The following is a 12184-nucleotide window of genomic DNA, read 5'->3' on the forward strand; positions in this document are numbered from 1 at the left end:
GGTGTTTTTTTTTCCTTGTAAGAAGTGTAAATGTCACACAAATAAACAATAAATGATTGATTAACGTTTTGTGTTGCTGTATTACAAAATTACATTATACAAATGGTAACCCAAAATTTAGCTTCAATACATTATACCATTACATTAAAACCAATACAGAAGTTATTTTTTAAACAGAAATGTCAGCCTACTGAAAGAAATGTCCTTGTGATGTACAGTAGTGTTTGCACTCAATAGTCGACCATGGTTCTTCTTGAATACAAAAAGAAGCTGGAGAGCAAGCTCCAGCAAAACAATATCAGAGATGTGTGGACAGGGATGAAGAAGATCATGGGCTTCAGGCAGAGGGATGATCAGACCGATGAAGGTCTGGACAGAACCAATGAACTGAACACATTCTTCAATAGGTTCAGTTCAGAAACAAGCTCAGCATCCTCCTCTCCTGCTCACAGACAAACAGACATTCCACCCTCCTTTGACCCACAGCTGTCCAGTAACACTTCACATTTGTTATCTTCCACCTCAGCCCTAGACTCTTCTGCTTCTACATGTTTGCCTTCACCCATATCAGAAGATGCTGATGCTTCCTTTGCTTCCCCCTTCCACCTGTGTGTCTCAAGAAGTCAAGTGAAGATGCAACTGGAGAGACTGAATCGGAATAAGGCTGCAGGTCCAGATCATGTCAGCCCTAGAGTCCTGAAGGTCTGTGCAGAACAGCTCTGTGGGATTCTGCAGCACCTCTTCAACCTTAGCCTGGCCCAGAAGAAGGTTCCAGTGTTGTGGAAGACCTCCTGTCTTGTTCCGGTACCAAAGAAAATTCACCCATCAGTCCTCAATGACCATAGACCTGTTGCCTTGACATCTCACATCATGAAGGTCCTAGAGAGTCTCCTGTTGGCCCACCTGAGTAAGCAAACAGTAAACCATCAGGACCCCCTTTAGTTTGCTTATCGCTGTTGGAGTTGGAGTTGAAGATGCCATCATACACCTGCTCCAACAAACCCACTGTCATCTGGACAAAGCCAGCAGCACTGTGAGGATCATGTTCTTTGATTTCTCCAGTGCATTTAATACAATCCAACCTCATTTGCTTTGTCAGAAACTCCAGAAGACTCAGGTGGAGGCCTCAACAATCTCCTGGATCAAAGACTACCTGACAAACAGACCACAGTTTGTGAGACTGAAGGGTTGTGAGTCTAACCAGGTAGTCAGCAGCACAGGAGCACCACAGGGGACTGTACTCTCACCATTCCTTTTCACTCTGTACACCTCAGACTTCCAGTACCAGACAGACTCCTGTCATCTGCAGAAATACTCGGATGATTCTGCAGTCGTGGGGGGGATCAGAGATGGACAAGAAGCTGAGTACAGGAAGGTGGTGGACCGCTTTGTGGCATGGTGTGGAAACAATCAATCATGTTGAACGTGACTAAAACAAAGGAGATGATTGTAGATTTTAAGAGAAACAGGAATAAGTCAAAAACTATTTCTATCATGGGAGAAGAAGTGGAGGTGGTGGAGGAGTATAAATACCTCGGTGTTCACCTGGACAACAGACTAGAGTGGAGATGCAACTGTGAAGCCATCTACAAGAAGGGACAGAGCAGACTGTACTTCTTGAGGATGCTTAGGTCCTTTGGTGTTTGCAGCAAGATGCTGCATATTTTCTATAAGTGTTGTGGAGAGTGTGATCTCTTCTGCCATCATCTGCTGGAGAAGCAGCATCAGAGCCAGGGACTTAAAAAAGCTCAACAAGCTAATAAAGAAGGCTGGCTCTGTTCTGGGGACTTCTCTGGAGAACATTGTGGAAAGACGGATTCTTCATAAAATGAAGAACATTATGGAGAACCCTGAGCATCTTCTTCATGAGACTGTCCTACAACAACAGAGTGTCTTCAGTCAGAGGCTTCTTCAAATCTGCTGTAAGATGGAGCGGTACAGGGGATCGTTCCTGCTCACAGCCATCAGCATCTACAACGGCTCTTTGAAGAAACCTTCATAATATGAGCTACAACATTTAATTTCCCTTTGGGATTAATAAAGTATTTTTGAATTGAATTGAACTGAATGCATTACTGCATCAATGCGATGTAGCGTGGAGGAGATGAGCTTCTGACTCTGCTGAGTTGTTAAAAGTCTTGTTCAGATTTTTTTGAAGAGTGATTATGTGAGGTTATTGTTAATAGTTCCCTTACCTGTAGTATTGTAGTGGAATTTTCTTATCAAAGTGGAGAGAAGTTGACTCACAACAAGAGAAAATCCGGACTTTGTCTTTATAAGTTTTATTCAAAGGCATTAAGCGTTTGAAGACCCTGTCACTGAGGTTAGTCAGTGAAGCAGAGCCCCGATCAACATTTACACACAGTATTTATACCAAACATGACAGTGTTATCTCAACTTCAAAGAGTCTGTGTTTTATGGCCCTGGACCCTCCTCGGGTTCAGAGGTGACAAAGTTATCTAGGAACAGACCCATCTGCTCTTCCTGAGACATCACCCTAAATGATGGGTTTTAACCATTAAACTTCTGATAATGGCTTTTACAGCTTCCTCCTCTAACACAGATGTTCTGAGGAGTGAGGTAACCTAAAGGGTTATACACTTTGGAACACTTACTGCAAGAATTTCCATCACAGTATAAAGATGTCACATTACTGTGGTTCTGCTGAGGTGTTAATGAAGCCCATGTTGCTTTAATAGTAACCCCATTTGACAACTTTAAAGGTATTTGAAACAAAACATAGAGCATGTCTATGTCACCAACAGACATTAAATCCAGACTTCACAAACTGTATAGGAACCAACAAGCCCACCCCTCCCACAAGTGCAATCTCTATCACGTCCAGAAACACACAGACACTTAAGATAGGTTTGATTTCTTTTGTTCTGTTCTTATTTTTTTTTTTGCTTATAATATTTTAGAGGGATGAATGCATGTTAGTTAATAATATTCGTATGCTAATCAAATATTATTGAATAGTGAATAAAAGTAAGAAAAAAAACATTCTAAAAGTTTATGTTTCTTTACATATTTTGTAGCATTTGTAGCATTGTGAGCACAGGAGGTGCCTGGCCAGACAGAAGCTTTGGGAGTCATGGCATGGAAAAGTTTGGGAGCTCCTGCCCCATGGGTTCGATGCTATGATGTTGTGTCTGGTTCTGGTAAAACAAAAAATGTGAGCCAACCCAATGAATGCAACAGCTGTAGTCCATATTCTGAATGCAGCTGTGTGTGGTGGCTCTGGAAGCTCTGACTCGAGCTACAGTCCGCGACGTGTACATTTTCCCAAAAACTCTTACATTGGGTTGCTTCCCAGTCCTTTCCATGCTGTGGTTATCCCTGTTGCTTGTGTGCCTGTTTTCCACCACACTTTAACCCTCCACTCAACTTTCTAATAACATGCTTAGACACAGCAAACTGCGAATAGCCAGCTTCTTTGTCCATGACATTTTGTGGCTTAGCCTATCCCATATAATATAAATATCTAATGTCTTAATCCTGCCTATTTTATTCAGTCTATATCTGTAGTTGAAGGATTACTATTATTATAATTTTTTATTCAAATTTCACTACGTAGACGATACGTAGTGAAAAGCTACGCATTTCTTTGTTTCTGGAAGGAGTCTTTGGGGGTTGTTTTGTTTTTAATTTGTAAATCTTTTGCGTTGCTGCATTTAATTAATTGGTTGATTTAATATTTTTATGCATACTAATTTTATCTTAATGTAGTTACCGCATGCATATGTTGCCGCATGCATCTGCAAGACTGTTTTGGTGGGGTTTCTTTGACAGATGATGGATGGGCTTAGATCAGCTGTTTTGACATGCGCAGTAGTGCGTTGCATGTAATTTGGAACAATGATGTCTTCAAAAGTGGTTGTAAAAAGACAACCTCTGCAAATAACACAGCACTTGTGATATATAAAAAAAAATCTTTCACAATTATTATCACTATTTTGCCTATTTTGGGAGTTAGATGGTTATATTTTTAGATTCTTATTTGTAGTAATATTAAGCCATATCGTCATTTGTGATATAGACGTTTTTTTTCTATAAAATTTGACAGCCTTGTTACTAGTAGACATTTAGCACTTTACCATTGAACTTGAGCACGAGAAGTCATAAACGTAATGCAAATGTTCTTATTTATTGCCTCATTTCGTACCGAGAAGTGGACTAAACTGGTAGCCTACTCATTACTTTGACAGATAAATCTTAAATTTCCGGGTTTTCGGTTTGACTCAAAGGCAGCATCAGAGGTAGCGCTGCCGTTAGAGACGTTTAAACCGTCAACAAACTCCAACAAGTTGCCTCGCCGTTCAAACACGCTTCAGTTTACTTTCGTAAACTTATTATTACCTCTGCCAGTGTGAGCCGGTTGAATATGTTGTGGTTAACAGAGATATGTTGGATTTCGGGGTGTAAATAAAGAACCCGGGATAGACAGAGACCCACGTTATGTCAGCGCTGGACAGACCCGCGGCGGAGCTCACCGTCATGGATGTGTACGACATCGCCGCGGTGCTCGGCCAGGAGTTTGAGCGGGTCATAGACAGGTTCGGCTGCGAGTGTCTGGTCGGGGTGGTGCCCCGAGTGGTGCAGGTTCTGGAGTTCCTGGAGGTACTGGTGGGCCGCGGGACAGCCGGACAGGAGACCGAGGAGCTGCGTGGGGAGCTGGACAGGCTGCGGCGGGAGCGGAGCGACAGATACGAGCAAGAGAAGAAGCACCAGAAGGTCAGTGCTGAGAATCCTCATCGACCTGACGGACACTTTGCTCTCCAGGGCCTGGCAAAAGTTTTAATTCCTTTCAACATCTTCACATATTTACACGATACAACCACAAACTTCAGTGTATTTTGACGAGATTTTATGTGACAGACCAACGTAGCGCTGCCTGACAGTTTACGTCGTTGGTCATTTCTTGGTAGGTTTGCAGCCATCTCATAGTTTTTCCATTTTTGAATGATAGATTGAGAAGTGCCAATCAGATGTTTAATGCTCTGAATATTGTTTTCCAAGCTGACCCAGTTTTCATGTCCTCCACAACCTTCTCCCTGACCTGTCTGCTGTGTTCCTTGGTCTTCATGAAGCTGTTTGTTTTCTGACGTTTTCTAACAAGGCCTTCACAGAACACCTGGATTTTTGTTGAGCTTAAAGTACTCTTCATTTACTACTTCGGTGAATTCTGAATGTAATTAGTTAAACTGGATACTATTTAGGGGTCTGAGCTCATCTGTAGGTGTGTGACTTAGTCTGACTGCATGTTTGTCAGACACTGATCAGACTGCTTTGTAGCTTTTTATGTTTACAAGTAAATGGACTTTGGATCCTAAATGATGACCTTTGACATTACTTGCTATTTCTGGTGTTTCCGTGAGAAAAAAAAAAAACCTAAAGTTTGATATCTTTCAAAAGTCATCTTTGGATGGCTCCAAACTTTATTAGGTTGAGGTAATTTCAGAAATCAGTGTCAGATTTTTGGCAACAATCATAGTGTTTAATAAAAATGTATAACTTCTAAACAAAAACCCCTGACACAATCCAGTGCATTATAGTTAAATAACCCAAATAAAGACACATGGTGGTTATTATGGTAGATTTATGCCTTTCTGAATACACATTATTTACTTAGAGGAACACTTTTCTTGTTTTCTTTTATGTTTTTAATTCAATATAAAGCTGCACAGTATATTGAATCACCATCGCAACATTTCACAATTCTATTGCAATTCTATATTTTCATAAATTCTTACTGCACACTACTCCACCCACTGTAGTAGGGATGTTATCTAAAACACTCCCGGAGGGCCAGTAAATGTAGATTACAGTTACTTTCTAAGAAACTTACACACATATAACCTGCTATTTGATACATTTCCACATTTGCATTTAAGTTGTGCGATTTCCTTCAGCTGATGCCAGTCACTGCTGAGCTGGATGTGTCTCCATGATCCTGCTCTGAAGGAAGACAAGCAAACCAAACCCATGCTCAACAGATCCAATCACAATACAGCTGGCGCATTGCTGAGTCGAATATGTTATGTTGTATTTCATTTCTTTTTATATCTCCTGTGGTCAGGAGTTGGAGCAGGTGGAGGACGTGTGGAGGGGAGAAGTCCAGGACCTGCTGTCTCAAATAACTCAGCTTCAGGCAGAGAACAAGAGGCTTTCAGTGAACCTCTCGCTGAAAGAGTCCCCCATCACGGAGGAAGACCCACAGGAACATGAAGGTGGGTGCTCTGCTGCAGCAACATCTTTCTGTCAAAATAAACAGATTACTTATTGGCCACAATGTGACCAATGGAGAGAAATTATGTCCGTTTAAATATAAAAAGCATAAATTCAGCGATGTGCGTTGAGAAAGATAATACAGTACTTATTTACACAGTTTTGAATCCAATCATGTTATCGGGAAGTTGAGTGGAAGGAAAAGTGTGGGAGACAAAGGTGAACAAACAGAGATAACCGGAGCCTTGAGATGACTGTGAAGCAAAGTCCATTCAGGGGTTTGGAGAAGGTCTCTATCAAAGCAGCCTGGACTTCTTAAACACCTCAGTTTTGCCACGGGCTTATCACCTCCATGCCACGCTGCATTGACCTAGTAATTCATGCAAAAGGAGCCTTGACCAAGTATTGAGAGCTAAATAAAATCAGTTTGAACTGAATTACTGAAATAATTTCTTTATTAAATGATACTCTAATCCATTGAGATCCACCTGTTGTTGTTAAACCTATATTGTGTCAGAAAGAATGTTAAAAATGTAGAGGTAGAAATCTACAAAGATGTCTGGTTTACAGTTTGTTGTGTTTAGGATATTATTGTACATATCGGCTTGCGTATTACTGGAACGACTTCAGATGCAAAAATTTTTTTTCATAAGGGGAAATTGTACAGTATTTACATGGCAACACTAAGAGCCCTGAATGATTTATAATTTCGTTGCATTTTATTTCCAGAGCCAGACTTTCTTGTAGTAATTTAAAAGGCTATTGTTAGATAATTATACAGATTGTCTGTTGGCTTTTAAAGTTTTTCTTTCGAATGCTGTTGTCGTTTGAGTCATTTCTGTCTAGAACCTCACTGTTTTTAGACGATTCCCTTAGTTTAGCCACTTCACTGTGACCAGTTAATTAGGGATGTACAATAAATCTGCATTAACATCAGGATCGGCAGCTTTGCGGTCGGGAAATGCATATAATGTTGGTTATCATCCATTACAGCAATATTATCTCACATCCCCATTGTTATTTACTTAAATGCAAGGGTTGAACCAGTGTTGTGTCTACACCTTAAAGGCAATTTGGCATAGAACCTAGTAAACTGGATCCTATACTACTTTGTTACAAGCAGCCAGTTACAAAGAAAGAGTTTCTTCCAATTCTTTTGTCGAACCTGAGAAAAAACACCAAAGATTAAACAGTTTGACTGACAGGAAATAGGAGTTAACACTAGCAGGAAGATTCCCCAAATATCTTAGCTAAGCGTTGGTATACAATTAAAAGCTGATGCCTCTCTCAGGTCCTGGGTCAGGTGGTTTTTTTCATTTCCTTTTTCTTAAAAATAACATTTTTACACACAGTTCATGTACTTAAGCTAGTTAGGTTGACCCAGCATTTTATGTGCCCTCTATATGTCAACCTTTCTCTGTTTTTAAGCACACACTGCACAATATGATGTTACGGTCAGGTTCAGAAAGTGGACTGAAAATGAGCGGAAAAGCAAAAGTCAGAAGAAACTTTTAAAAAGCTCTCAGAAACTACAAAAAAATCCATTGATCAAGCACCCTTTAAAATATCCCATAAATTTGTCTCCTTTAAAGAAACTGGGGTGGTTTAAAACTTTTGCACACTACTATACATAAATATACAGACGTTTTGTAAGTTGACCTCGAAGTAGGTCATGAAGACACAGTCAGGAGCTTGTAAAGGAGACTATTTCTGAAGCGGACCAAAATATATCTCGTATGTGAGACTCAGCCCTACCTACAGTCGGGGCTGCAGCCCTCACACACACATCTCTATTGCATTTGTACACTTCAACAAATGGCTTCTGCATGACTAGATTACCATACCCACTGATCCATTTGTTTTCTTGATGGTGTTTAAAATGATAGTGTTTCAAGGCAAAATTTAAGCAAGCCTTAAATAGATCAGATTTTAAAGGTGGAAACAAACATTTTTGCACCTTTTATAGGTTTTGCTGATATTTGTTCCTTTTTGCCTGCATGAAAATAGCCTTCTGGAGGTTTTTTTTGTTTGTTTGAACAGCATGTTCTGGCTATCTGATAACACAATTGCAAAGAATCAGAGACTTTTTCTGTTGGAGTTAATTATTGTGGTTTGGTGTTTGTTTTTGTTTTTTTTGTTTTTTTTAATCACAGCAGGAAAGTCAGAGAAAGAAAACCAACTGGTACAGAAGCTGAACGACTTGGTGGATAGACAGAGAGACGAAATCCGGGCAAAAAACCACAAGCTTATGCTTAAAAACGAGGATGTTGAAGCGGTGAGAATGTAATCTGCTTACATCTCAACTCCATCTTTGACCAGAATTAAAGACGTCATACAACACAATCTCTCAAAAACAGCTCCAGCTGCAGCAGCATCGGCTCATCAGAATCAACCAGGACCTTCTTCACAGGACCGGAGTGATGGAGGCTCAGGGCAAGACACTGATACAGCAGAAAGCTGAGCTGGAGGCTGCATCCCAAGCACAGCAGCAGGAGTATGCAGCCCTTCAGCTGGAGGTCAGGAGACTGAGACAGGAGCTCCAGGAGAAGGAACTAGAGAGAGAACTTGCAGAGATAGAGTCCCCTGGGGGAGCTAGATCTGGGACTTCTTTACCAACATCAGCACCAATGACAGTAAGAGATATGTCTTTTATCCTGAAATGAAACATTAAAACAGTTTCAGGGTGTTTGTGATAGACCAAGACAAAGTCACCCATAACTGTAAAGGGGAAGAAAAAGTTGAAAAGATGATTTTCAAAAATGTTTACAGATGAAAAGTGAGGCATGTTTATGTAACAAGCCCACATTACTCTGATAGACTAAAACGAATTCAAACTCAGCCAGTCACAAATGTTAGTGAACAAATGGCATCATGAAGACCAAGGGGCACGGCCGGCAGGTCAGGGATAAAGATGTGGAAAAGTTTAAGGGCAGGGTTAAATTAGAAAATAATATTCCTGCTGAGGCATGGTGATCCACTTAGACTGGCATGTCAGGCAAGAATGTGGAGAAGTGGCCAATAGGTCCATGAAAACTATAGGAGCTGCAAAGATCCCCAGCTCAGGTGGGTAATTCTGTTGAATCAGCTATTAGTTGAACAATGCTACTGTTGAAAGAAAGCTACAAAACATCTAGATTGCAGTTTTCCAAAGGCCATGTAGGGGATATTTCAAACATGTGGGAAAAGGTTATTTAATCAGACCAAAACTGAACTTATCAGACTACATGCCGCCATCCCCACAACTTTTATTTTGTAGTTGTGCAAAACTGGTAGAGAAATACCCCATAAGACATGCAGCTGTAATTGCAGTAAAATGTGGTTTTACAAAGTATTTACATAATTTTCTTTAATTCATAATAATTAACTGTTCTTTATCCCAAATCCAGACTGCAGAAACATCACTTTCTGACTCTTTCAAACCAAGGTCAGTGTGGGTGGAGTGTGGAGGGGATCCTGGCTTCATGGCAAAGTGCCTCGAGTGTGACAAGAGTCTTTCCCTCCTGACAACATCAGCAAACAGAAAGAATGAGGGAGGCCTTACCGAAGAAGAAAACATCACATCACATTTATTGGTAAAAGCATCTTTCAATCTACTGTATGCTGTTGAATTGCGCTCTATATCTCTGTCATATAATAAAGCATGCCTTTATTATCATTTTTAAATGCTAAGTTTGCATACGTTTTTTTCAGTTATTGTTAATCAACTCTCTCTCATGTTGTCTTTATCATCACTAGCGTTGCATGATCTTAGCAGCATGAACTTCCTTAGAACATGTAGCAAATCATTTACAGGTTATCATTTTGCCGTCTTGGCTGCTCAGAGGGTCTCTCAGCCACCAGCTTTGTTACTGCTGTTAATGCTGTGCAGGGGAAAGGCTGAAAGTGTGTTTTTACTGCAGGTACAGTCAGTTTATGCAGAGTCAGAGGATGAGACGGACAGCTCTGAGCAGAAGGCAGACAAACCTCGTTTCACCTTGCAGGAGCTGCGGGATGTCCTGCATGAGAGGAATGAACTCAAAGCCCAGGTGTTCATGCTCCAGGAAGAGTTGGAATATTACAAAAGGTGAGATTTGTTATGCAATGTATCAGTCTGGCTTGTTTATTCAGGCGTTGATGTTGAAATTGACCTTGTCTATATTGCATTAGTGAGGACTTTGAAGCGGACATCAGTCCTACTGTCTCTGTCTCTGATACTGCATCACATACAACTGCAGATGATCAGTCTGAATCAGGAATAAGACGCTTGTAAGTAATAAGACCAGTACATTTTTTTTTTTATTTCGCAATCATTCCAATGTTTTTAATAAGTTTATTTGCTTCTGATCTACAGAACTGACTTTACAGTAAATAATAACAAGGCCATAAAAACTCACTGCAACTTCTTTGATGCATTTTTGTCTTTTCTCTCTAACTCTCCTCTTCCTTTTGTCCATTTTTGGTCCCCGGACAGGATCTTCACTGCCATAATGCCAATGGTGGCTGCTGGTTTAATCACAGACGATCCCACCATGTTGCCAATCAGAAGACTTATTTCCTTTGTATGACCTTGTCATAGAAAGGACATTTTTACTATTCACCTCGACTCAAACAACTAGTTTAAAAGCAACAATTATTTTAAACTAATCCTATGTCGTGTTTATACTTGGCATGGGCCGGTATAATATTCTTATTGTATCATGGTCAAATAATCTAAAAATATAAAACATTTTTAACACTTTTATTTAAAAAGAAATGCTCTACTGTTGCAAAAATAATATTGCATATTGATTATTACAGCTGCAACAATGTTATAAATAACATTTATTTATTATTTTTTATTTCAATAGAAAGACTTGAGCCAAAATGTTAAGTAATCACTCTTTGAATTTAGTATTGGTTTTAAAGTACATCAGGTTATTTCACAGACTAAGGTGTTACATATTTTGCCTTCTCTCTTCATATTGGAAAACTAGAAGAATAACAATCTTAATGGCTGCTTAATGAGTCAAGCCTGCTGCTGACTGCTTAACAGAGCTTGTAGCTTGTCAGCTGTGAGAGATGTTTTTCACCACTACGAATACGTAAATAGTGGAGATTACTTTCAGCCAGCTGATTTGCAGTGTGCAGCAAATCAGCTAGGGAAGTGACAGCATTGCACTTCCTTATGTTCCTTGCAGCCGGAGAAAACTTTAGCGCTCTTTTGGCAACTCATTAAAAGGGCATTAATTCACAATTGTGGGGTTATGACATAAAATGTTTGTACTTCTAAAATCAAAAGCTTTTAAAACCTTTGTATGCCTTGATATCAATGATCAGCCTCTGCCTAGTTCATACATTTAAAATCAAAGTGAATCAACTAGCCAGTTTTTATGTTTTGGTTTTACTTATAGCCAACCTGGCAAGAGCTTTAAATAAATCCAAATAGTCTGCATATAAATAGTCTGAGTTATCAAATCCTGTTTTGGAGCATTATCTGAGTTGTTTCAAACTGTTCCAAGACAAGCTAACTGGACATACTGGTGATTTATGTTTTCAAAGTGACTATTGGTCCATTGTCTTAAAATGTTTAAATGAATATCTTTGAATTGTGTTGTTCGCTCTTTTAAACCACCTTAATGCTTTATTATTGACAAATATACAACAGATATGTTATACATAGCCATTGATATCTGCTGGTGAGTACATGTAAAATTATGGTTCTTGCAAATAAAGTAATAAAGGTTTATTTTTTACAATTTTGCATCTTTGTGTCTATTAAACATCAACATTGCAATATTGAAAATTACTACAGGATTATAGAAAGGTCTTAATGTTGTTAGGGGTGTTTATACACTTGTAAAGGGCAAGCAGTGTTTTCTACAGCGTTGAGAAGCAATTATTTGCTTGAAATTCTTGACTGGATCCTTTTACTCTTGACAAATGCAGAAGGCAATAAAAGTCGTAAAAATCAAATCACGTGATTTATCACTTGATTCTG

The 12184-nt window shown here is 39.5% G+C and overlaps 1 protein-coding gene across 3 annotated transcripts; it reads left to right on the forward strand.

Annotated features, from left to right (window-relative positions):
- Positions 1 to 4161: 4161 nt before the first annotated feature.
- LOC124878264 (RILP-like protein 1) lies at positions 4162 to 11942 on the forward strand. 3 transcript variants are annotated; one of them, XM_047382126.1, is made up of 8 exons: positions 4162 to 4734; positions 6080 to 6230; positions 8385 to 8503; positions 8586 to 8861; positions 9615 to 9800; positions 10128 to 10291; positions 10375 to 10473; positions 10667 to 11942. In XM_047382126.1, exons 1-8 carry the CDS (start codon positions 4459 to 4461, stop codon positions 10770 to 10772), a joined length of 1377 nt encoding a protein of 458 aa, XP_047238082.1. In that variant the 5' UTR covers positions 4162 to 4458; the 3' UTR covers positions 10773 to 11942. The 3 variants fall into 3 exon arrangements, with proteins under 3 accessions (XP_047238082.1, XP_047238081.1, XP_047238083.1); XM_047382125.1 differs by having other exon boundaries at positions 4170 to 4734; positions 8382 to 8503; XM_047382127.1 differs by having other exon boundaries at positions 4215 to 4734; positions 8382 to 8503; positions 10679 to 11942.
- The last annotated feature ends 242 nt before the right edge of the window (positions 11943 to 12184 follow it).

The sequence above is a fragment of the Girardinichthys multiradiatus genome, chromosome 12, assembly GCF_021462225.1.
Source record: "Girardinichthys multiradiatus isolate DD_20200921_A chromosome 12, DD_fGirMul_XY1, whole genome shotgun sequence".
NCBI lineage: Eukaryota > Metazoa > Chordata > Actinopteri > Cyprinodontiformes > Goodeidae > Girardinichthys > Girardinichthys multiradiatus.

Coding starts and splice junctions, on each gene's coding strand:
- LOC124878264 (XM_047382125.1), top strand. CDS start 4,459: ATGTCAGCGCTGGACAGACCCGCGGCGGAGCTCACCGTCATGGATGTG. Junction 10,292..10,374: donor GAGTTGGAATATTACAAAAG/GTGAGATTTGTT, acceptor ATATTGCATTAG/TGAGGACTTTGAAGCGGACA. Junction 10,474..10,666: donor GAATCAGGAATAAGACGCTT/GTAAGTAATAAG, acceptor TGTCCATTTTTG/GTCCCCGGACAGGATCTTCA.